Source organism: Podarcis muralis, chromosome 16, assembly GCF_964188315.1.
Source record: "Podarcis muralis chromosome 16, rPodMur119.hap1.1, whole genome shotgun sequence".
Taxonomy (NCBI): Eukaryota; Metazoa; Chordata; class Lepidosauria; order Squamata; family Lacertidae; genus Podarcis; species Podarcis muralis.
The window spans coordinates 29,432,381-29,458,253 of NC_135670.1; the positions used below are offsets into that span (position 1 = coordinate 29,432,381).

The 25,873-nt window shown below is 43.0% G+C and overlaps 1 protein-coding gene across 1 annotated transcript; it reads left to right on the top strand.

Annotated features, from left to right (window-relative positions):
* Window positions 1-548: 548 nt before the first annotated feature.
* On the top strand, window positions 549-25,395 carry CDC45 (cell division cycle 45). Its single transcript, XM_028709620.2, has 18 exons — window positions 549-712; window positions 4,970-5,029; window positions 5,875-5,967; window positions 6,587-6,724; window positions 7,087-7,227; window positions 7,559-7,614; window positions 8,866-8,914; window positions 10,594-10,655; window positions 12,363-12,413; window positions 13,604-13,723; window positions 15,037-15,168; window positions 17,261-17,359; window positions 18,842-19,003; window positions 19,235-19,373; window positions 20,416-20,499; window positions 22,109-22,227; window positions 23,481-23,557; window positions 25,022-25,395. Exons 1-18 carry the CDS (start codon window positions 662-664, stop codon window positions 25,084-25,086), a joined length of 1,698 nt encoding a protein of 565 aa, XP_028565453.2. The 5' UTR covers window positions 549-661; the 3' UTR covers window positions 25,087-25,395.
* Window positions 25,396-25,873: the final 478 nt, after the last annotated feature.

Genomic DNA, 25,873 nt, shown 5'->3' on the forward strand with positions numbered 1-25,873 from the left:
CTTTTTCAGCTTTATGCAGCACCCTGGGGAAAAGCCTTGTCGGTATCATCCTATATTTTGTACATTTTATACATAGCAATCAACGTAAACATATAAATAAGATTAGCAGGGTTCACCCCGCAAGCGCAGCCCCAGAGAATAGTGATAACCTTGACCCAACCTTTTTTAAAAATACAGGAATGATTATTTCAAGCCCTGGTAGAAAAGGGAGCCTCTAAACCACGCCTATGCAATTTTACATCCATTCCCTGCAATATTTCCGCCACTCTTTCTCGCAAATGGAGGCTGCCACTACCGACATGCACCCGGGAACCGGACGTCACGTCCTACTAAACAAGACTGCACCTCTTTTCCCCTTGCCGCCCAATCTTACTGTGCAAAAAGGCCTCTGTCGGTCCGCCTCAGAACTGCCCGTTTGGGGTGATGGGCGGAGGAGGGCGGAGCACGCGTCCAATCAAAGCGCCAGAGAGGCCGCACGGTGGGCGGGTCGGGGAGCCTATTGGGCGAGATTCGGAGCGCGGCGACCAATGGGCGAAGCCAAAGGGGTTTGGCGCCTTCCTTTGAGCGGAGCCCGAATCGCCGCCTCAGTTCGCCTTCGCCGCCGTTGCCGCCGCCGCCGCCGGGATCCTGTCAGGGGGTTGAAAGCCCGGCCTTCCCGGCCATGTTCCTGACGGACTTTCGCAGAGATTTCTATGAGGTGGTCGTGAACCAGGTGAGCGGGGCTCCTCCTGTGTGTGTGTTAGGAGGTCCTGGCGGGGCCCTGCGGGAGCCCCGACGGAGAAGGCCTCGCTCAGCCCCGAAGCCCGTTGGGTGGCCTCGGTCGTTGCTGTTGTTATTATTACAGTGGTACCTCGGAATAAGAACTTTTTTTAAAAAAATAATTTTTTATTAAATTTTCCATTTTAACAACCCAATCAAATCACATTAAATATTCCAAATTATACAAATACATATCATATAGTCCAAATATTCTGCCAAATTATAAGTTTTTATTGGGACTTCCCATGCTTCAAATTTTGGGGGGGGGGGGATTTCTCTGATCATCTCATATCTCTACTGCCTTGAGTTTCCAATTTTGTTGTTGTTTAGTTGTTGAGTCGTGTCCGACTCTTCGTGACCCCCTGGACCAGAGCACGCCAGGCACTCCTGTCTTCCACTGCCTCCCGCAGTTTAGTCAAATTTATGTTGGTCACTTCTATAACTCTTACAGTAAAAATGGATAAGTTATCTAAATGTCTTTTGGACTGGTGTATTCCCACTGCTCCAACCTCCGTGACAGGTTATTTCTGTCGGATTTCTGCCTGAAACGAAGGAAGTCTGTTAGAATCATAAAGGTAAAGGGACCCCTGACATTAGGTCCAGTCGTGACCAACTCTGGGGTTGTGGCGCTCATCTCGCTTTATTGGCCGAGGGAGCCGGCGTACAGCTTCCGGGTCATGTGGCCAGCATGACTAAGCCGCTTCTGGTGAACCAGAGCAGCGCACGGAAACGCCGTTTACCTTCCCGCTGGAGTGGTACCTATTTATCTACTTGCACTTTGACGTGCTTTTGAACTGCTAGGTTGGCAGGAGCAGGGACCGAGCAACGGGAGCTCACCCCGTCGCAGGGATTCGAACTGCCGACCTTCTGATCAGCAAGTCCTAGGCCCTGTGGTTTAACCCACGGCGCCACCTGTGTCGTTAGAATCATAGATACATGGAATTGTAGAGTTGGAAGGGATCCCGAGGGGCATCTAGTCCAATCTTGCAATGCAAGAATATCAACCAGACCGTACATGACAGATGGCCATCCAACCTCTGCCTAAAAACCTCCAGGGAAGCAGAGTTCACCACGTTCCGAGGGAGCCCATATTGTTGCCAAACAACTCTTAATGTCAGAAAGTTATTCCTGATGTTTAGTTGTTGTTGAACTCCAATGCCCATCAGCCCCAGTCAGCATGGGCAGTGGTCAGGGATGATGGGACTTGGAGGCCAACAAAGATCTGAAGGGCCAAATGTTGCCCAGCCCTGTCATAGACCATTCCCAGCTCACTTAGGCCTATCAAGCCTTGGCCTGGCAGTCTGAATAATTGTCGTTTAGTCGTGTCTGACTCTTCGTGACCCCATGGACCAGAGCACGCCAGGCACTCCTGTCTTCCACTGCCTCCCGCAGTTTGGTCAAACTCATGCTGGTAGCTTCAAGAACACTGTCCAACCATCTCGTCCTCTGTCGTCCCCTTCTCCTTGTGCCCTCAATCTTTCCCAACATCAGGGTCTTTTCCAGGGAGTCTTCTCTTCTCATGAGGTGGCCAAAGTACTGGAGCCTCAGCTTCAGGATCTGTCCTTCCAGTGAGCACTCAGGGCTGATTTCCTTCAGAATGGAGAGGTTTGATCTTCTTGCAGTCCATGGGACTCTCAAGAGTCTCGTCCAGCACCATAATTCAAAAACATCAATTCTCCAGCGATCAGCCTTCTTTATGGTCCAGCTGTCACTTCCATACATCACTACTGGGAAAACCATAGCTTTAACTATACGGACCTTTGTATAATTATAACATTTTGTTCTTGTTATTATTATTACCCCACACATCTTCCTAGGTTGCCCCAGCAGCTCTGGGTAGCTTCCAACATATGTTAAAACATAATAAAACTATTGAACACTTTAAAAAACCTTCCCTAAACAGGGTTGCCTTCAGATGTCTTCTAAAGGTTGTATAGTTACTTATCACCTTGGCTCAAGGGTCGCATAACTGCATACCCTCCAACATTTCTCCACTGAAAATAGGGACGTCCTAAGGAACAACAGGACATTCCGGGATTTAATCAGAAACTGGGGTGGCTTTTGTAAATCCGGACTGTACCTGAAAAATAGGGACACTTGGAGGGCCTGTATTACTAATTGCATATTTAGGTCACCTTTCTGCCCAGGGAGCTCAAGGTGGCCCACGTGGTTCCTGCCACACTCCCCATTTCAACCTGACAACAGCCCTCTGAGGTGAGTTAGGCCCAGTGAGTTTTGTGGCTAAGCTGGGGATTTGAACCCTGGCCTCTCCCCTGTCCTGGCCTAGCACTGTGCTGAGGTGGTGCTTGTTTTTCAGGCTGGCTGACCGGGTAGGGGTTATTTATTTGTACAGAGCTAATCCCTCAGTAAACCGGCCCTGCCATGAGGCAGAGTGAGGCTGCTGCCTCAGGCAACGAATTCTGAGGGGTATAAAGTGGCTAGAAAGGTGTGCTATGTGGTCTGCCTTGCAGCCCCTGAGCTAACTTGCTGCCCTAGCATGGCCAGCAGTGTTAGAAATCAGTTATATAATCTAATCATCAAATGGCACTTTATTATTTTTTTTATATTTTTTTTATTCAAAGTTTAAACATACAATAAACAGACAAAAAAGAAAAAAACAATGAAAAACATACAAAAAACAAAAAAAACAAAATATAACATCAAAGTCAGATTCTTACTTTCCTCGCTTTTGGACTTCCTCACATCTTTCGCTCCTGTTTTCCAAATTCATAAAGTTCTAAACAGCAAATTATGGCCTTGTTTCAATTTCTTATTTATATTTTTCCCATATTATGTCTCCCAATTTAAGTTTATTTTCCAAAATCTTGAATACTTAGATAGGCATAATATTAACCAAAAGATTAACTTTTTCTCAAATTTCATCTATTCTTAAACTCTATCAACTAACTTACTGATACCACATTTATTCTTACTCTTGCATCATCTTAACATTCATACAGTTTACAATGTTTTTGTAGGTAGTCCTTAAATTTCTTCCAATCCTCTTCCACTATCAAAAGGCACTATGGAACGTCTAGGTGCCGGTTTTTTTTTGTTTTTGTCTTGCTTTTTTGCAATTGAACTTATTATTATTAATTTAATTTCTATGCCATTTGTATGTTAAAGAACCTATCTCAAAGCCGTTTAAAACACATTAAAACATCAAATAAAATGATCCAGAATAAAACAAATTCAAGCTTCAAGGAAAATATTTCAGATCTTTCTCTAAGTAACATTTTGCTTACCCTAGTTGCCAACCGGGCATCCAGAGATCTCCACATGGTTGCAGCTGGAGTCACAAAATGCACATGGCTATTTTCTAACACTGGCTGGCAGACCATTAAGGCTACCCGCTTGGGCAGCATGCTCCTTACACCCCACCAGGGCATCGGCCTGGATCTTGCCTTGTGTCAAAAGGTCTTGTACCAGCCCTGCCAGTAGGTTCTGTGGGGCTTTTCTCCAGTTGGGCATGTATGCTAACAGTGCTAACCTGCACATTGTCTACTACTTCAGAGGTTCACTGAGCTCAACTGGGCTTAGTCCATCCTCAGTAGCTGTTCAAATGGGATGGCTTTCTAAATCTGCTTGGCTTTTAGATGCCCAAAGTTTCCACTTTGTTTCTGCTACAGCAGGCTAAAACAGCTGCTCCTCTGTTGTTACCAAACATGAACGAAAACATAACGCAATAAAATAAAATGACAAGCAACCGCACTCCCAAAAGGAAAGCCCAATTCATGCTCCAGGTTGGCGTTTGCATTTCAGTACAGTGGTACCTCGGGTTACATACGCTTCAGGTTACAGACTCCGCTAACCCAGAAATAGTACCTCACGTTAAGAACTTTGCTTCAGGATGAGAACAGAAATTGTGCTCTGGTGGCGCAGCGGCAGTGGGAGGCCCCATTAGCTAAAGTGGTGCTTCAGGTTAAGAACGGACCTCCGGAATGAATTAAGTACTTAACCTGAGGTACCACTGTACTGCAGTGTGGAAAAGCAACATTTACCAAGCGATATAGCATGCTGGAGAGGCGGCTAGACTGAGTCCTTTCTCATATACTAGGATACTTTTTATACACCTTCAATTGAAGTTTCTTTCAAGTTCTTTCTGTATCCAGAATTGTGATGAATGAAGTGGTTACAGATTGTTATTTCGTAGTGTGCTATTGTCATAGACACTAATTAAAATGTTCTCTCTCCTTTTCTTTTTTGGTAGCGGGTGCTGCTACTTGTTGCTTCAGATGTAGATGCGTTATGTGCTTGTAAAATACTCCAAGTAAGTCTCCTTTTTATGTCCTGTTAATGTGCAAAAGTCAAAATGGGTGTAAACTGACCTGTGTGCAAAGATGAGGGGAGTCTAGTTTTCTATTATTGTATCTAACTAAGCTCTACTGAGAGTAGACACAGTGAAATTAATGGGTCCAACTTTGTCGTTTCCATTTATTTCAATGGATCAACTCCATTGGATGTAACCCAGCATAAAAGTTTTTGTTGGTTGATGGAGAGATGGGAATTTGCAGCCTTTGTGCAGTTAAAATACTGTCACCTAATAAGCAAAACTATATCTAAATTAAGCAGTGTTTTATCTTTAAACTGCCTTGAGTTCCTGTCAAGGAAAAAGATGGAGTATATATATAAGTAGATTTACTATTATTATTATTAAATTTCTATACTGCCCTTCCTCTGAGAATCACAGGCTTCAAAGTATAAAAACACAAAAATACAGGCCATAGTAACAAACAAAAACAACCACACACACACCAGTAGGCCATATATTGTTTAATTAGGCCATAGATTGTTTAATTAGCCAAAGGCTAATAAGCAATGAAATCCTTTTCACACTTATATTATTTGGGACACTTTACCATATTTAGAGTGCAAAACATGCACTAAGAAATAGATTATTAAACAATGTTTTATTTTCAGAACTCCTTGAATTTTTGATTGCTTGGATTCTTGTGCTTGTCTTCAACTAAATCTTATTAATTTTATATGACAGTGTGATACATGTTTGGCCTTGCTCAAACTGCTGTTGAGCAAAAGCCATAAACTGCACTATTAAACTAATGGTGATGGCTTGCCTACCTCTTCCTCTAAAATGTCACTTTCATTTCTTTTGAGGCTTTATTCCAGTGTGATCATGTGCAGTATACTTTAGTCCCAGTATCTGGATGGCAAGAACTTGAAACTGCATTTCTTGAACATAAAGATCAGGTAAAAACATAATTAGGATTTTAAAAAGTCCATTTCCTTTCTAGTATCTCGTGTTATAGCGCAATGTGTATTTGATAAGAAGAAATCCTATTAATTCCATTGGTGCTTCCTCCCAAATAATTCTACATCTTATTATAGTAGTCCAGCCCACTCTTATGAAGAGTTAGCATATGAAGCTAAGCCAGATCATTGATCCACATAATGTAATATTTAGTGGCTCTCCAGAATTTCCTTTGCTAGCCCTACTTGGAGATGCTAAGGAATGAACCTGAGGGCTTTTGTATGCAACATAGATGCAGTATCACTCAGTTATATCCCTTCTCCACATGCAACTGATTCTGCACGGGAGTTAATTTTTATTGCTGTGGGTGGCCTGAGTTCTCAGAATAAACAGTGTCATGTTAGATTCTGTTGTGGACAACTTAGAGGAAGACGTAATTACTTTCTGTAGTCCCAGGGAATTAGCTATATTTTCTCTCAGGAAACGTAAAGAGCTAATATTTCATAATAGCCCTGAGGATATGAGACGAAAGGAAGCATTAATCTTTTGGATATGGGCCAGCGTTTCATAAACAACAACAGTCTTGCTTGCATATTAATATGACTTCCTTATTTGCAGTTCCAGTATTTTGTTCTCATAAATTGTGGTGCCAATGTTGATCTACTTGATGTCCTTCAACCTGAAGAAGACTGTGTTTTCTTTGTCTGTGACACACACAGGCCTATCAATATAGTGAATGTTTACAACGAGTCACAGGTAAATTCTGCTTCTTGAGAAAATGGTTGATCGGAATCCATTCACATTGTGATAGATAGGAATTTATAGGTGAATCCTTTGGTTCTAGGCATACTCTGGCTCCTTAAACTGGCATGGGTGAAATTCCATTAGCTTGTCTTGTTTTATAGATCATAAATTCTGTACTGATTTGTTAATCATATAATATGACTTTTGCTGTAGTTGTGGCGCTTAGTTTAGTTAATTTTTTTGTTGCTGTTTAGCTAATAGTGTTTCATAGATTGTAATTGTTTTATTGACTTGTTAATGACTGTTAATTATCTTTCACTTGAATCGTTATTTCATTAAAATGTTTTATTTAATTAAGCATTTTCTTTTACTAGATCAAACTATTGGTAAAGCAAGATGATGACCTTGAAATTCCTGCCTATGATGATATCTTTAGGGACGATGAGGAGGAGGAAGATTCTGGTAATGAAAGTGATGGTTCAGAGCCTTCAGGAAAGCGGAGGCGATTTGAAGAGGTTAGTTCCTTAAATCATGGAAGCTTAAATAAAATATACCCATGTATTAAAGGGAAATAATTGTTTCTATCACAGGGCAAAGTTTATAAATAGGCATTCATAATTTTCTAGCTCTTTGCTATGAAGAAGTGAAGGAAGATGCGCTAAGCAAGCAAATGGGTTATTTTCCCCCCCCTGAGAACTTCATTCTATATAAACAGAAAAACTACAAGTTCAGGGAGTTAGAATTCAGTAGGCGACTGTTCTTTCAGGCATTACTTGCAGGATTACTTTATAATCAGTTGTGACAAGGACAGAGAAGGGAAATGTAATTTGCTATTCTAATCTGCAGGAAATAGTGGAAAGAACAATGAAAAGACGGCAAAGAAGAGAGTGGGAGGCACGCAGGTATGTCTTCAGATTATACACATTATACTTCTGTTGTTCTGTCTAATGGTAAAATTGAGATTGCAAGCTCTGAAATATTGACGTGGTTAGTGCATCATAGAAAGTGTATCTATATTCTTTTTAAAAATTGCTTAGCTTATATATCTTGAAGACAAAGATCTGTGTTCAGCAGTTGTGTTTTAAAATATGTTATAGGTTCAAATATAGCTCTCAGGCAATCACATTTTAAGCAGAGGTTGGTCGGCTATCAGTCATGGGTGCTTTAGTTGAGTTTCCTTCATTGCAGGGGGTTGGACTAGATGACCCTTTGGGGTTCCTTACAGCCTATTATTCTATGATGTGGCATTAATTGGATGAAAGGATATTATCAAGGATAGAAATTGGTCACCTTTAGTAGGAAAGACTTTGTTGATTACCTCTTTGCATTTCCTCCCCAAATCCAAATACAGTGGAACCTCGGTTTTCGAACGTAATCTGTTCCAGAAGACACTTCAGCTTCTGAAATGTTCGAAAACTGAAAGTGGAAGCCTCAATACAATAGGGAAACTCAAAACGGAAGTCACGTGGCATGTTCGGCTTCCGAAAAACATTCAAAATCCAAAGCAGTTACTTCCAGGTTTTCGGCATTTGAAAGCCGAAACATTCGACTTCCAAGACCCTCGAAAACAGGTTCCACTGTATTTCTTGTGGGTGCAGGATCTCTCCTGCGCACAAAATTTTTCGGCCTGTAAAGACTCCCCAGTTGCTTCAGTGGAGGCAGTAGTTATAATATATAGCTAAATCTAGTGTTTCCTTGCATGAAAATAAACAGGGCAGCCTTTGCACGTAAGAGCTCTGCATACACAATGGAGTGCTTTTGATTGGGTTGGCTCTCTTTTTCCACATTACATAGTGGAAATATTTTTTTACAAGTTTAACCTTTTGTACATAACAATTGTTAGAGTACAACATTCTTTGTCCACTAGTAGAAGAGCTCTTGTGCTAGTGGAGGGCAGCATTTAAAAGCTGCGGAGCAAAAGAACCCAAAGCGACAATTACACTAGCAGAAGCTTGTTTTTCAACAGATGATTCTTGTTGTGCAGTTTTTTCTACAGTCAAGCGCTGTGCAAATTTTATGAAATAAATAAATCTTCAGTTATGTACTTGTGTTTTCCCTTGCACAACAACAGTCCTTCAGCAAAACTCTATTGCTAGGTGCCTTTAACTTAGTGCTGCATTGAATAAACCCCATGACTTCTTTCTGTTCTTCAGGCAAGAAATTCTGTTTGACTATGAGCAGTATGAATATCACGGTACTTCAGTGAGTATCAAATATCAGTGTCAGTAGACCTTGAAGGAGAACCATTTTTTCAAGTGAAGATGTTATTACTTTGCAAAATTAATAGCAGTCAGTTCAGGATGCCTTACTTTGTGGAAAGGAAGCTCAGCTAGTAGCGCCATAGTATATTCTTTATAAATTAATTCTGTGTTTCTGGCTCTTTTGTCATGCCACATCTTTAGAAAGGCCCCTGACCCTCTTCTTGGGTATACATTTTTGCAGTAGTTTTTAACCTTTGTATGAGAATGGGGAAACATTTGAACCATGCTGCTTTTCAGGGATAAATAAGTTTAGCAATTAGTGTTACCTATACACAAACAATAAGAGAGTGATTTCTAATGGGAGTGCATCTTCACTTCAGGGAAATACTATATTGGGAACACACACACACACACATTCCTGAATGCCAAGATCTAATTTGGGGCAAGTACTATTTGGTGAGAGAACCCCAGCAGAGATTTAAAATCACAAAATATGCAGCAAAGTATAGCGTGGAAATTAGGGACGCGGGTGGCGCTGTGGGTAAAAGCCTCAGCGCCTAGGGCTTGCCGATCGAAAGGTCGGCGGTTCGAATCCCCGCGGCGGGGTGCGCTCCCGCTGCTCGGTCCCAGCACCTGCCAACCTAGCAGTTCGAAAGCACCCCCGGGTGCAAGTAGATAAATAGGGACCGCTTTCTAGCGGGAAGGTAAACGGCGTTTCCGTGTGCGGCTCTGGCTCGCCAGAGCAGCGATGTCACGCTGGCCACGTGACCCGGAAGTGTCTCCGGACAGCGCTGGCCCCCGGCCTCTTGAGTGAGATGGGCACACAACCCTAGAGTCTGTCAAGACTGGCCCGTACGGGCAGGGGTACCTTTACCTTTATAGCGTGGAAATACAGGCTGCTAGACCTTTAAAACATGCCCTTGTGAATTCCAAAACTTCCCTCTTCCCCCATTATAGGAAAAAACCACACATTTGGTAGGTTAAAAATTGGTTCACTTACAAACTTTTCAAAGGGCCGATTACTGTACTTTAGAAAATTGCACAGGCGGTAAAACTTGGGTTAGTTTCAAAGTGGTGAAAGTTCCTAAATATTGGTGTAGGAACTCAAGATTGGCTTGTGAGAGGCATGGAGTCTGAGTTGCAGCAACCAGGTCAGACCTCCTCACATGTTGAGCTTCATAGGCGGACTTGGGGGTAAAGAGAGGCATGATTACCTAGTTCCTCCCAAGGTGAGAGGAAGCTAACATAGCAGGACAGCTTACTCTATGATATTAACCCCTTCACACATAAGCATGTTGGTTATGTGAGTCCTGTTATCCCCCAAACCTTGGTGATGATATGAGCTACATATTCAGCTGCCCCCGACAGACTTCTGAGTGGTGGTGCTGTATTCTGAATGTGCAGGTGTGGGGAGGGAACTGAAAGCTCAGGTCACTCCTATACAGTTTGAGGCTGAGCTCTTGTCTGCTGCTACTTTCAGAAATGAGCAACAACAGTTAATTACAGATGTTGTAGTTAGTTCAGTTTCTGAAGAGACTGTAACAAGCCATGGCTGCCCCTTACTTTTGTAAGAGTAGTAATACTGGCCCTGCTAGATGCTGAAAACATTTGCTTGTGTGGAAAAATCTGTCCTTCCCCAATCACACTCCGCTAATAATTGTTTTTTTCCCCCTCTTGTAGTCTGCCATGATGATGTTTGACTTGGCATGGATAATGTCTAAAGACTTAAATGATATGTTGTGGTACGTAATTTAGTTTGTGATAGTAGTATTGCTGACTTGCTTCCAGATGTGTTCCAGCCTGTATAGAAATGCCCCTGCCAGTTGCTCCACCGAAGAGGAAAATCCCTTGAAAGCATTTCTCATTATGCTCTTACGGATGTCATATAAAATACTATTTCAAGTTTTTTAGGGTGAGATCATAATCCCTGATGCTTTACTAAACATGTTTTTTAATGGTGGAATTCTACAAATGAGGCCCTTCATTCGATGAAGCGTTTGAAATTCGCCAGGCACGTTTTGCACCTGACTATCGCGGGTGGCGCTGTGGGTTAAACCACAGAGCCTAGGGCTTGCCAATCAGAAGGTCGGCGGTTCGAATCCCTGCAACGGAGTGAGCTCCTGTTGCTCAGTCCCTGCTCCTGCCAACCTAGCAGTTCGAAAGCACGTCAAAGTGCAAGTAGATAAATAGGTACCACTCCGGCAGGAAGGTAAACGGCGTTTCCGTGTGCTGCTCTGGTTCGCCAGAAGCGGCTTAGTCATGCTTGCTGCATGACCCGGAAGCTGTACGCCAGCTCCTTTGGCCAATAAAGCGAGATGAGCGTCACAACCCCAGAGTCGGCCACAACTGGACCTAATGGTCAGGGGTCCCTTTACCTTTTATCGGCCACTTGCGACCAAGTGAAGATGCCCGGGTGCCAGGATAGCACCTGTCGTCTGCACCATCTGGAGGTGCATGCCTGGGCTGTCCTTGCATCTCGACCGTTTTCACACACTAGCAACACATCCTGTAGAATTCTGTCTGTGATATTTTATCTGCACAATCAGAATGAATTTCAGGAACCAGAAAGTCATATTGGAAATACAACTTTTGAGCTGTCTGGCCCCCAAATGGCAATTAGCCATTCCGTTTTGGTGACTGTAACCCTGGTTTAAGGAGCAATTTGGCGCCTAGCTTATATATCTGAGTTTCTAACACTGGTTGTATGCTATTAATAAGGCAGATATAAAAGGAAATGTCCTTGAGGCACAGGCATTAAATGTCATTCACAGCTATACGTATTTTCATTTATTCTATTATTTATTTCCATTCAATAATTGCTTCCTTTAAAACAAGATGATTGAACAATAAAAACATTTCATACATAAAAACAATTTCACATCCAATAGAGATACATCCAGAATCGTCCATGCTCAGTTCCTGATATTTCCAGTTAAAAGGAACCCAGGGAGCAGAACTGGTAAAAACCTGGGAAGGCTTCTGCCAATTGAAATAGGCAGAACTGGGTAGTTATACCATGAGTCTTGAGTTGTTAAGAAGCAGCTTCAAATGTTCCATTGGAAAGTGTGGGGAAATATTTTCTACTTGCTAGCTAGGCATACCTGTGAGTACCTGAAAGCTTATCTGAAATATTTAAAGTGAAGCCCTAGACATGTCTACTTGGAAATAAGTCCCATTGAATTCAGTGGTACTTACTCCCAGGTAAGTAGGTATAGCAGCTTTCTATCCTGCTGCCCTCCAGATGTTTTAAAATATAAATCCCATCTCTGATTATTGGCCATGTTTACTGGACTGATGGGAGTTGTACGATGGAGGTAGGCTAAGGTATAGAATAGCACCTTAAAGTCTTCGGAGAACCTTTTAAATATTTGTTCACTATTCAGTCTCACCAGGAGCAGACAGAGAATATCTACAAATTCTTGATTCAGTTGTTTTGATTTGCTTTTTAGGTGGGCTATTGTTGGACTAACAGACCAGTGGATTCAAGACAAAATCACTCAGTAAGTGAGCAGTAAATATTCTATTCAAATAGGTATTTTTATATTATTAGCTGCTTTGGGTGTCCTTGTGACTGGACAGAAAGAGGGAATTAAATAATTTTATAACAAATTGAATCCTTTAATGTATACAATTATGGTAGGACAGAAATTACTTTTTAAAGCGGCATGCCCGTTTCATGTGTTAGGGGCGATCCCCAAATCTGCAAAGAACTGGGAAACTTGTTTTTTCTGAGAAGCACAGTATTTATAGCGTTTGCTAAGGCTGCATTGTATTTGAGAGACAATAGACTTCATTCCTTTATAATGTCAAAGGAATTTTACAGCATGCATTTTACTGGCAAGCTGTTTCTAATAAATTGACTTCTTTCCACACTGAATGTCCTGAAAGCAGGAATGGTGAAACTTTATCTCCTTTTCTATAGAACCCTGCACTCCACCAATCAGAGCTAGTTGCAAAACAGTGGGTGAGGGTGGCAGACATATACTTTCATACCGTTAAGGAGCAGGGCAACTACAAAGCACATGCTGAGCTCAGTAATTTGTGTTTAGTACCAGAACTAATCTTGCAGCCCTTCCTAAATTCCGCTTCTGGCTTCTCCCATATTTTTCTTAATTTCACCAACCTAACATAGAAAACGCCTTCACTGTTGTCAAACATAAAAAGGTACCCCTGCCCGTACGGGCCAGTCTTGCCAGACTCTAGGGTTGTGCGCCCATCTCACTTAAGAGGCCGGGGGCCAGCGCTGTCCGGAGACACTTCCAGGTCACGTGGCCAGCGTGACAAAGCTGCATCTGGCGAGCCAGCGCAGCACACGGAAATGCCGTTTACCTTCCCGCTAGAAAGCGGTCCCTATTTATCTACTTGCACCCGGGGCTGCTTTCGAACTGCTAGGTTGGCAGGCGCTGGGACCGAGCAACGGGAGCGCACCCCGCTGCGGGGATTCGAACCGCCGACCTTTCGATCGGCAAGTCCTAGGCGCTGAGGCTTTAAACCACAGCGCCACCCGTGTCCCGTTGTCAAACATAAACCCTTGCAAATCTGCTCATCTAGAGATCTACTGGTAGATATCAGTATATATTTTTTGCTCATCCTTTCTCCAAAAGACATTTAATATTTAAAAGGCAGATAATAGAGCTGTTGGGAAAAGAGATTGAACTAACTATTTTGCATCTGTTTTCTTTGTAAAAAGAATGAAATACGTAACAGACATTGGGTCTCTACAGCGGCATGTATCTCGGCATAACCATCGCAACGGGGATGAAGAAAATTCTCTTTCTATTGACTGCATGAGAATAGCATTTGAATATGAGTATCCTTCTAAATTACTTTGCGGAAACATTTCTAAGACTTGGGTGAAGTGGTTTGTAGTACCAGTTGTTGAATTGCCTATGCCAGTGGTGGCGAACCCAGAATGGGCATGCGGAGCCCTCACTGCTGGCATGCACGCCATCGGCCCATCTGCGCTTTTGTTTTGTTGTTTTTTACACTTGTGCTCCTGCTCCTCCCCACACTACTGCGTGCGCCCGCTGCTTAAACCCGGAACCTTTTCTCCCCCCCCCCCTTTTTTCCCCCTGGTAGCCGGCAATTGTGTTCAGCAATTGTTCTGTTTTTCAATTGGCTGTGGCAGTAGCTGTTTCTGATTGGGTGCAACAGCATTTGTTATTTGACCCTCCTTGTGATTTTTTTCCGCGCTTTTTTTGGTGCTGCGTGGTAGTTCCCAGCTCCCCCCCTCCAACCCAGGCCTCACCCATTCCCTTCCTCCGCCGCCGCCCCCCCCCCCCCAAGCTCCAATCCTCCACAGGACCCTTGCCTTCCGCGGGCCCGACCTGGGCTAGGAGGGCACTTGTGCCCCCCGCCTCCCTGCGTGCCTGGCCCAACCCAGCCTCACCCCTTTGCTGTGGCGACGTTGCTGGAGGGAGGGAGGAAGATGGGGAAGACCACACCGGGATCACGGGCGGGGAACAGGCAGGCAGCCATGGCTGTTGGGCTGGCTGGCTGGGGTGGGGGCTTTCCCTCTCCTCCTGGCCGCTACTCACCTGGCCTAAGGGCTGCTCCATCCTCCCCATCGCAGCAGCCCAAGAGTGAGCCAGCCAGCCAGCCAGCCAGCTAGCAGGTGGGAGGGGGGAAGAGGGAAGGAGATGGCAAGACCCGCGGCGATTTTTCTGTTGTGTTTCCCCCCCAAAAAGCTCAAAAACATTGGGCACTTTGCAATAAATAAGTGGGTTTTGGTTTGCAGTTTGGGCACTCAGTCTCTAAAAGGTTTGCCACCACTGGCCTATGCTATGTGAGTGGTTCAGTTCAGACATAATGGCACTATTTCAAAGCAACCCGTTTATTGGAGCACAAGCGAGCGATGAACTCAAGCGCTCTTGCCTTCCCTTTCCCTTCTGGAAGCTGCTCTCCGAAACCAGGAAAGTCCCTCAATAGCCAGACGCAGGAGAGGGAGGACTTGGGGTTGCCATTTGTTCATGCTCCAAGAAACTATGGTTTATTGAAGCAGCCCTGTCATATCTGAAGCAGGGCATTGTGATCCAGACAAGTCATTTTGAACTAGAAGATAGCAGGCTTTTTTTGATCCAACCTGCTGTAATTACTTTTCCTAATTCTTATCGATGGTCTTAGCTTGTGCCTTGCGCTCTATCAACATTGGTCTCTGTATGAAAGCCTCTGTAATACCTGCTACACTTCGGCCAGCTTCAAGCTTTGGTCCGTGCAAGGGCAGAAGAGACTTCAGGAATTCCTTGCTGATATGGGGTGAGTTAATAAGGAGATGTTAAATAAATAAAGAGTTTGTATATAATATATAGCAGCATCAATGTGTGTGGCTCTTTTACAAAGTTCAGGAGAATGGGTCCTTGCTCTGAATTGTTTACAATAAAAAGCACATCATAGGAAGACACAAGATTTACCCACCCTGGAAGAGTGGCAGATGAAGGTGATGGACTATATGGAATTGGCAGAAATGACTGGCAGAATCCGAGACCAGGGAGAAGAGTTGGTGGAAGAAGATTGGAAGAAATTTAAAGACTACTTGCAGAAATACTGTAAAATTAATGAATGTGATTGAAAATAAGTGGTATTGGTAACAAGGTTAATAAGAATATGCAAATATGGGTTGATAATGGATGAAAATGCATAGTTATAATAGGTCAAGATATAGAGTGAAGATAAATGAAAGAGGGTAAGGATTTGCTGAATGGATTATGTAAATGGGAACACAAAAAGGGGAGATGTGAGGAGGTCAAGGAAACAAGCAAATGAACTTAAAAGATATTGAAAAATGGATTTTTTATTTTTTCTTAGCTATTTGTTTTTTTGAACTTTGTATTTTTTCTTTCTTTTTTTCTGTTCTTTTATGTTTTATGTTAATTACTGTTTAAATTTTTTATTCTGTAAACCTATGTTTTTTGTAAAACCCTAATAAATATCTTATTTAAAAAATACAATAAAAAGCACATCATAGGAGATACAACATAGAAAGGGGAGCAAAATGGAGAAAAGGATAATGGGGGGATTTGCATTTATTTCAGTTAACAGGCTTTTTCACAGTAGGGCATGAGGACTAGGGCAGTGATGGGGAACCCCTATGCCCGACTGATTCCCTGCCCACAGCAGGGTTTGTAGGCATTCCCAATCTGCTGATTGGAAGTGTCTGCAAAGCCCTCTGCCTTTGCCCTTGCAGTTTGATTTCCAATTGTGCAGGGAATGAAATACTTCATCTGCTGTCATGGTGGTGTTAGGTGATTGACAGGAGTGCCCTGCAGATCTTGGAGAGGTCAGGATCTGGAGCACTAGCTGGATCCAGTTCACTGGCCCTGGACTAGGGGGTTGAGACAAAGGATTTGCAGGAATGGTTTTGAAGGTGGATTTTGAAGGAAGCAAGAGGAGGCATTGCATGGATAATGTTGCATGCAGGCCTTTGCATAAGGGGCAAAAGGAGAATTGGGGGAGTCATTTGGATGGCTGAAGGTAGTGGAGCTCGAGTAAAGGTCATGAGCAAGGCTGCCAAGCCAGGCAAAGTTTGACGTGCTTTCCCCTAGACGATTGGGAATGTTTCCAGAAAGTTCCATGTTTAAACTCTAGCATCTCCAGGTACAACTGGTCTGAAATCTTGCCATTCAGTGTAGACAATTACTGAGCTATATGGCCTTATGGCTTGATTCAGTTTAAGGCAGTCTTCTACAGTGGTACCTCGCAAGACGAATGCCTCGCAAGACAAAAAACTCGCTAGGCGAAAGGGTTTTTTGTTTTTTGAGCTGCTTCGCAAGACGAAAATGTCTTGCAAGTTTGTTTCTTTTTTCTTAACACCGTTAATACAGTTGCGACTTGACTTCGAGGAGCAACTCATAGAAAGCGGTGTGGTAGCCTTTTTTGAGGTTTTTAAAGACTTTTGAAGCTTTTCCAAAACTTTCCCGACACCGTGCTTCGCAAGACGAAAAAAATCGCAAGACGACAAAACTCGCGGAACGAATTAATTTCGTCTTGCGAGGCACCACTGTATATTCAGTTAGAAAACAGCCATTAACTAACCAGCCCTGGTGATCATCTAATGTTTATTGGATGGATTTTCCCCCAAATTGATTTTTGAATTCTGAGTTTATTGTTATTCACGTTTTATACTGTATTTTATGCTGTTTTTTGTTGCATCAATTAAGTGTTTTAAATTTGTTGTTAGCAGCACTGAGCCCAGTTTTCTGAACCGGGAAGGGCGGGGTATAAATAAAAAAATATTAATTTTTTATTATTATTAGTTTTTGAATAACGAACATGAAGAGATTGTGATTTGGCAGACTTGCTTCATCACTGAAAATGTGATCTCTTCCCCACCTCCACTCCTCTCCCTCAGCTTACCTTTGAAGCAAGTAAAACAGAAATTCCACTCTATGGACATTTCCTTGAAAGAGAATCTACAGGAGATGATTGAAGAATCTGCAAATAAGTTTGGGTAAAACACTTTTTTACGTATTTGGAAGTCTTAGTAAGCCTTTTCATCTCTGTGTGATGGCCTAAAAGGGTATTGTAACCTGTCTGGACTGAGCAGAAGCAGAAACCCACCCTTGCCCTTACATTTCTACTAAACTTTCAACCAACTATTGAACAGTTCATCAATTATTATTTTTTAAACTAAAGCACTATTAGCAGGTCTGCCCTTGCTGCTTACTATTTCACAAATATTTTTATTTATTACATTTATATCCCACCTTCCAAGGAGCTCAGGGTCTTAGGGTGGTATATGTAGCATGGAGATTATAGCACAAACCTAATTTGCAGGGTTGTTTTAGTGATTTCTAAAGTAACATGATTTTTTAAAAAACATACGATTTTTTTGGTGTGTGTCTAGGGAAAAAAATACTATTTACAGTGATACCTTGGGTTAAATATGCTTCAGGTTACATACTCTTCAGGTTACAGACTCCGCAAACCCAGAAATAGTGCTTCAGGTTAAGAACTTTGCTTCAGGATGAGAACAGAAATCGTGCTGTGGTGGCACGGCAGCAGCAGGAGGCCCCATTAGCTAAAGTGGTGCTTCAGGTTAAGAACAGTTTCAGGTTAAGTACGGACCTCCAGAACAAATTAAGTACTTAATCCGAGGTACCACTGTATAAAGGGACGCGGGTGGGCTGTGGGTTAAACCACAGCGCCTAGGACTTGCTCATCAGAAGGTCGGTGGTTCGAATCCCCACAGCAGGGTGAGCTCCCATTGCTTGGTCCTTGCTCCTGCCAACCTAGCAGTTCGAAAGCACGTCAAGTGCAAGTAGATAAATAGGTACCGCTCCGGCGGGAAGGTAAACAGCGTTTCAGTGCACTGCTCTGGTTCGCCAGAAGCGGCTTAGTCGTGCTGGCCACATGACCCGGAAGCTGTACGCCGGCTCCCTCGGCCAATAAAGCGAGATGAGCACCGCAACCCCAGAGTCGGCCACGACTGGACCTAATGGTCAGGGGTCCCTTTACCTTTACCTTACCACTGTATAAATAGTAATGCTCTGAAAGGAACTGTTTGGCTGTTGATTGGACTAGCTGCCCTGATATCGCAGAGCAGGCAGAGTTCTTGAGCTGCCACCAGCTGAACTGAGCTGATCTAATCCTAGAGAGGGTCAAGGCAAGCAGAAAGTGTTAAGGAAGTGTTAGGCCAAGGAAATGAAGATTGGAGCAGGGAAATGCCTAGAAAAATGAGAGGAAGAGGAAAAGAATAAGGAAAACAGAGAGAAAGACACGCTCCTCCATATTGCCATGAGCTACATAGGGAAGGGATTCAGGTGGACAGAGTTTTGTTATTAGGTAGTCTTCCAGAAATGACCTTTAGAACATTAAATTCATGATTGCTTTAGCAATGGTGTGTATATATAGTATGTTCAGTGCTAAGACAGCAGTAGGGATTTAAAAAACACTTTTAACATCTCTCCTTTGGCTTAATTTGGTTTTGCAGGATGAAGAATTTAAGAGTACAAACCTTCAGCATCCAGTTTGGTTTTAAAAATAAGTTTTTAGCAAGTGATGTGGTGTACGCAGCTGCTTCTTTAATGGAGAACATGGAGAAGGACGAAAGTGGAACTGACAATTTCATCAAAGCTTTGGATAGTCTTTCCAGGTAACACACGTAGTTTTTCAAGCTCATTCAAATCTGCTTTTTAAATTTTTTTTTTTACCCACAACTGATTGGCAGTAAGGCATTCTAAACTGTTACATCAAAAATTCAAAGTCAATATCCTGTAAGAATGTACCAAGCAAGCGGTTACTGATAATAAATTAAGAAGTCTTCAGTACAGGTTTTTCTCTTCTCTGGTAAAGTAAGGTTCTTTCTGTTTTCCTTTTTTTTCAGGAGTAACCTGGACAAGTTGCATCAAGGGCTGGAACTAGCCAAAAAGCAACTTCGTGCAATTCAGCAGACCATAGCCAGCTGTATCTGCACCAATCTTGTAATCAATCAGGGACCATTCCTTTACTGTTATCTCATGGAGGTAAAATTTGCCTGGTCTTGTTTCTCAGTTCTGTGCTGTACTTTTAACACACTTCATTTACGTTATCAAGCTTGAAGTTCTAAACCGAGTGGTTTTACCTTCACACACACTTGACACCTGCTGTATCTACAGCTTTTCAGGGCCAAATTTAGATTAGACGGTGGAAGTGCTTTTAAAAAAAATGTAAAGAGATCTGATTGCAAATCCGCCATGTTTGGCCCTGCATTATGGAGCCCAGGAGAGTGCAGTGTTTTTAACATCTTAAGATTTGACTCTGCATGAAAACAGGGCCTTGAGTGAAACTTGCAAGGATACCAGTCACTGTACTGTATTTTTTAATTGTTGCAACCTGCCCCAGGGAGTTTGTGGTGAAATAGTATACGTTGATATTAGGGACGCGGGTGGCGCTGTGGGTAAAAGCCTCAGCGCCTAGGGCTTGCCGATCGAAAGGTCGACGGTTCGAATCCCCGCGGCGGGGTGCGCTCCCGCTGCTCGGTCCCAGCGCCTGCCAACCTAGCAGTTCGAAAGCACCCCCGGGTGCAAGTAGATAAATAGGGACCGCTTACTAGCGGGAAGGTAAACGGCGTTTCCGTGTGCGGCTCTGGCTCGCCAGAGCAGCGATGTCACGCTGGCCACGTGACCCGGAAGTGTCTCCGGACAGTGCTGGCCCCCGGCCTCTAGAGTGAGATGGGCGCACAATCCTAGAGTCTGTCAAGACTGGCGCGTACGGGCCGGGGTACCTTTTAGTATACGTTGATGGTGGTAGATTTGTGATCCAGGAGATTCAGTAATCACCTTCAGGAAAGGAGCTGCACAACTGAACTTTTATTTATCTTAATAATAGCCCTGCATACTGCTTGACAATAACCTTTTGAATCTCAGCAAGAGAATCTGTTGGGGAGAAAAAAGACCCAGTGGCCTAGTATACATGTAGAAGCTCTGGCACACATCTAAAAGGACCATCTGCCCTATTGCCTGTCTATGGAAATTACTGCCTTTTGGGGGGCAGGTTTAGTAATTATATCTCTTTTTTCCTTCCCAGGGCACACCAGATGTGAAACTGTTCTCCAGACCAGTATCGTTATGCCTGCTTAGTAAATACTTACTCAAGTCATTTGTTTGTTCTGTAAGTCATTTTCTGTTTCCCCTTCTGGGTTTGCTTAAGTTACGCTGATGTTCTGCGTCTAGCAGCGTTGCTCAGACAAGACCTCTTCCCACAGCAGAATTGGGCGGGGGAGCAATTTTCAGAGATCTGCCCTCTGTCCTGCAGTCCCCACACCCACATAATCTGCTCCAGGAGCTCCCTTACACCTCTTGACCACATTTAAAGGAGGGGGGTGTTGAGTGGCCCTGCTGGATACAACTCATCATCGCCATGATGTCGAACAGCACAATTGTCTTTTAAAATGCACTCCTAGAGAGAGGTGTGCCGAAGTGATACATAATTGTACTCATAAGGACCAAATTACAAAGGACATGGCTTGCAATGCATACAGTAAGCCTGCAACTTACTCGGTGGTTATATTTCAGGGATCACACCTAAAGCCAAAACCATGTACAGTGGTACCTCGGGTTACATACGCTTCAGGTTACATATGCTTCAGGTTACAGATTCCGCTAACCCAGAAATAGTACTTCGGGTTAAGAGCTTTGCTTCAGGATAAGAACAGAAATCGTGCGGCGCGGCAGCAGCAGGAGGCCCCATTAGCTAAAGTGGTGCTTCGGGTTAAGAACAGTTTCAGGTTAAGAACGGACCTCCGGAACGAATTAAGTACGTAACCAGAGGTACCACTGTATAGTCAAAAAACATTAGTTGCAATTTTGGGTGGGATTTTTCCTGGGGGTCTGCCCCCTTTTTCTTTCCTTTTTAATTTTTGTTTTTCCAAGAGCATAAAGCTGAATTTAATGTGCAGATTTTTTAAAAAGCAAATAGTGCCAGTGATTCTACTGGGAAATTTACTCACAGTAAAAATGGCACTTTCGGGCGAGCGATTTTTCTTAGGTTAGGGGCAAGGGGCGAAAGGGTTAAATTCTTCCCTCCCCATTTGCTGCAATTTAATATAACTCCTTACTTTGGCTCTAGAGTTTGATGTGAGGGCCTGGGCGGGGGGAAAGGAGCAATGCAGGGAGCCCACATCCCCCCCCATTTTTCTGTTTTTCCCCAGGCTTTCTCATGTGTACTCTAAATTAACTCAAGAACTGACTTAAACAAGGCATTGTATTGGAAGAGTAATACTACAGGACAGTTTTATTTCTGAGCATCATGTGATGATTTTTTTTATTCAGAACATTGTAAATCTACAAAAAGACCAGGTTTTCCAAGGAAAAGCACATTCAAAAAAGAATTATGCATTTCATCCACCATAGTGCTGTAACAATTTCTGTTTTTAAATTTTATTAAATTGCATTTTAAGCAACTTACCATAGCATTTAAACTATTTTTATTGTAAGGCACACGTGAGTTCCTTTTAAATATGGGTAAGATAAAATCTGATAAACCTAGCAGAGCAGTAAGTATAAATAAATATCTGTGTGTGTGATTTCTGGAAACAACGTCTGTCTGGTTACTGCTGCCTAAGGAACCTCAAAACGTCTAGCGAATGTTTGATCTATAATCCTTTTTAGATAACTTTAACCCTCAAATTAACTCCTCATCAGTACTTTAAAAAGCAGAGCTGAAGTTTTCTGATTCTGTCTTTGATGTTTATGTAATCAATGTGCTTTCTGGTTTCCAGACAAAAAACAAGCGCTGTAAGCTGCTGCCAATGGTTATGGCCGCACCAATGGACACTGAGCAAGGCACAGTGATCATGGTGGGGATTCCACCTCATCTGGAAAGCTCAGACAAAAAGAAGTAAGAGTTTTATTTGCTGGCCCCTTTAGATAAGATGCTCCATAAACGGAGCTGGCTGTTCCAAGTCTGATCATTTTTCTCGAGTAGGGGAGTGGGGAGAAACCGCAGATATGCATTTGCAGTGAAATAGGCCAACTCTGTATGGTTGTTTGGGTGCATGCTGAGAACTAGCCTGGTGTAAAGGTAAAGGGACCCCTGACTGTTAATTCTAGTCGCGGACGACTCTGGGGTTGCGGCACTCATCTCGCTTTACTGGCCGAGGGAGCCAGCGTTTGTCCGCAGACAGCTTTCCGGGTCATGTGGCCAGCATGACTAAGCCGCTTCTGGCGAACCAGAGCAGCGCACAGAAACGGCATTTACCTTCCCTCTGGAGCGATACCTATTTATCTACTTGCATTTTGATGTGCTTTCGAACTGCTAGGTTGGCAGGAGCTGGGACTGAGCAACGGGAGCTCATCCCGTCGCAGGGATTCAAACCGGCGACCTTCTGATCAGCAAGCCCTAGGCTCTGAGGTTTAGACCACAGCACCACCCGCATGGCTTGCATTTTGCATTTGAATCAAGGAGACTCAAGTTCAAAACCTTGTTTAGCCATGAAATCTGCTGGGTGATCTTTAGTCAGTCACTATTTCAGTCTAACTTACCTTGTATTGTTGTTGCAAAGATGAAATGAGGTGTTGGCGGGGTCCTAAACTCTTTGGAGGAAAGGAAGCATGGCAATGCTTTGCTGAGTTTGCACAGTTGCCATTTTTGCAGCTTCTTAAATTTAAGCTGTTGTATCAAACGATTTTGCACTTGTGCAACGTGGGGCACCTGGATTTTGCCAATCCCCTACAGCCTTCGACATTCCCTGAAAAACTGCTCCTGGGGGTTGGTGGACTTTCTGGAGCTGTATGGGGGGCTGTAACTGGGCGGGGGGGGGGGAGATCAGTGCTTCACTCTAGAACCAAATACAACCATCTAAGGGCTATAGCCCTTAGACCAGGCGTAGGCAAACTCCAGCCCTCCAGATGTTTGGGACTTCAATTCCCATCATCCCTAGCTAACAGGACCAGTGGTCAGGGATGATGGGAATTGTAGTCCCAAATATCTGGAGGGCCAGAGTTTGCCTATGCCTACCTTAGATGGTTGCATTTTTGGTGCGTGTGCTTATTTAATGGATGCTTGGGGTACTTTTTAGAGAAAGGCTAAATGCTTGTTGACTTTTCCTTTCTGGGGAAATGCAGAATGCTTGTTTTTCTCTCCCTGTCTAGCTTTTTCGGAAGAGCATTTGAAAAAGCTGCAGAAAACACCAGTTCTCGGACTTTACACAACCATTTTGACATGTCTAGTAAGTAAATGCTGCATATCTTATATAAACTAGTGCATTAGCAACTTTTAGGCTTTTCCATGCATGCCTTGGTTTACTTGTTTTTTAATGAGGCACATTTCAGAGAAAATCGTGCAAGTCTGAGTACTCTACTGAGTATTTGTAAGCTTGTAAAAGAGCTGTGGCAGTCAAACATCACTGAGACTTGGAATGTGCACCAGGAGCCAACAATGTGCTTCACCTACTGATGTGCCCTAAAACCAAGTAGCTGCTGTTGCTTTGCATGGATGATGGATCAAAGAGGGAAAAGGCTTATCGGCTCCAAGTATTTATTTCTTGGCAGTCAAGTAGTGCAGCTTCTAGTTTTAAAGTTTCAAGCGTGCACACTCATCAGTTGATGAGCACAAGACCAACTGATGACTGGCATGTATGAAAAAAAAAATAACCCCACATCACAGACTAATGACCTGATATTCTTTCAACTAAAGTGCTTTTTGGTGGGAACACTTGATACATTTATCTTTGAGTGTGAGTCATTGGGGGATTTGATTGATGATCATGTATGTATGTATGTATGTATGTATGAACGAACGAACTATGAGGAAATATTACAATGTTGGGAGCTTTTTGCTCTAGGGAAAATAGTAAGAGCAGGGAGATAACAGAGGCACATAAAATTATGTATGGTGTAGATAAAGTGGATAGAAAGAAGCCTTTTCTCCCTCTCATAGTTTTAGAGCAGGCATCCCCAACCTTCAGCCCTCCAGATGGTTTGGACTACAATTCCCATCATCCCTGACCACTGGTCCTGTTAGCTAGGGATCATGGGAGTTGTAGGCCAAAATATCTGGAGGGCCGCAGGTTGGGGATGCCTGTTTTAGAGCCATCCAACTAAGTGGAAGAGTGGGACATTGAGGAAGAGGAAGAATGTCACACAGGGCATAGTTAAACTGTGAAATTCTCTACCACAAGAAGTGGTGATGGCCACCAACATGGACATATTTAAAATGGGATCGGACAAATTAATGGAGGATAACGCTCTCTGTAGCTACTAATCCTGATGCCTGTGAAGTAGCAACAGGGTCAGAGGTAGCATGCCTCTGAGGAGCAGTTGCTGGAGAACAACCGTTAAGAGAGAATTGCTGTCCTCATGTCCAACTTGTGGCCTTCCCACAGACATGGCTGACCACTGTGGAAAAAGTGGCTTTTCTTAGGTTAACTAGTCCCAAAATGAACTCTGCATGTGCAGCGGTTACCAGTTAATACTGGTAGGGACGGCTTCTAAATTGACTCTTAGCAATGTAGGGAGGCTGGGGAAACCCAGCCAGATGGGCGGGGTATAAGTAATAAATTATTATTATTATTATTACCGCCAGAAAATGTTTAAATCAAGTTGTCACTGTAATATAGAACAGGTCCATCATGCTGTGATATGCTGTTTCTCCAGTATTTGTGCCGTTACAGACATTTCTTTTATTGTTTTAGTTATTGAATTGAAAATGGAAGATCGGAGCAAATTTCTGGATGCACTTATTTCTCTTTTGTCCTAGTGGTAAGATGGCGCTGAAGGACAATTTTTTAAAACCATTGAATCTTGAACAATTTTAGAACTCATTAAAATGCATCTGATTGTGTTCTATTTTTAAAGTTTTGTCTTTCTCCTTTTGTAAGGTCTTGATACTGTTTTATCTGTGAGTTTTACCTTATGTATATGGAATTTGTAAATAGCAATTATCTTGTATCTACCGTGTTTGGTTTGTATAGCTTTGATGTAAACCTATTTTAAAGCATTGGGTGTTTAGATGTAGCCAATGTAGGTTTGTTCTTGAAAAATTTAATCAAATAAATTTTTCATTTTATGTCTTGGTTGATGTAAAATCCCTGTGCTATCTGATGATGCCGTGAACATCAATATTTTGCTAATCTACATATTACAAAAATGGGAATACAGACCATTTCATTTTATACTTAGGGTGTGCCATGGGTTTCACTTAGCATGAACTGGTTCACCAGTATTCAGAATTTGTAATGTGCTTTTTGCTGTTTTGCTTCTATTTATTTTTATTTTGCCATGTTTTTATACCGTATAATCAAAAAATATCTCTACTCGATTGTGCTTGATTGGCCACATGAATTACTGCTACTTTCCAAGTTGTGAATATTGGCTACGTCTATGACAGTAACATTGTGTGCTTTGGTTTGTTTGTTTGTTTCCATCCAGTCTTCAGTTTCTTTCCCTATCTCCGTCCCCCTCTATGATGAAGCCCATGGGTGTGTCTGGAGCAGGGGTCAGCAAACTTTTTCAGCAGGGGGCCGGTCCACTGTCCCTCAGACCTT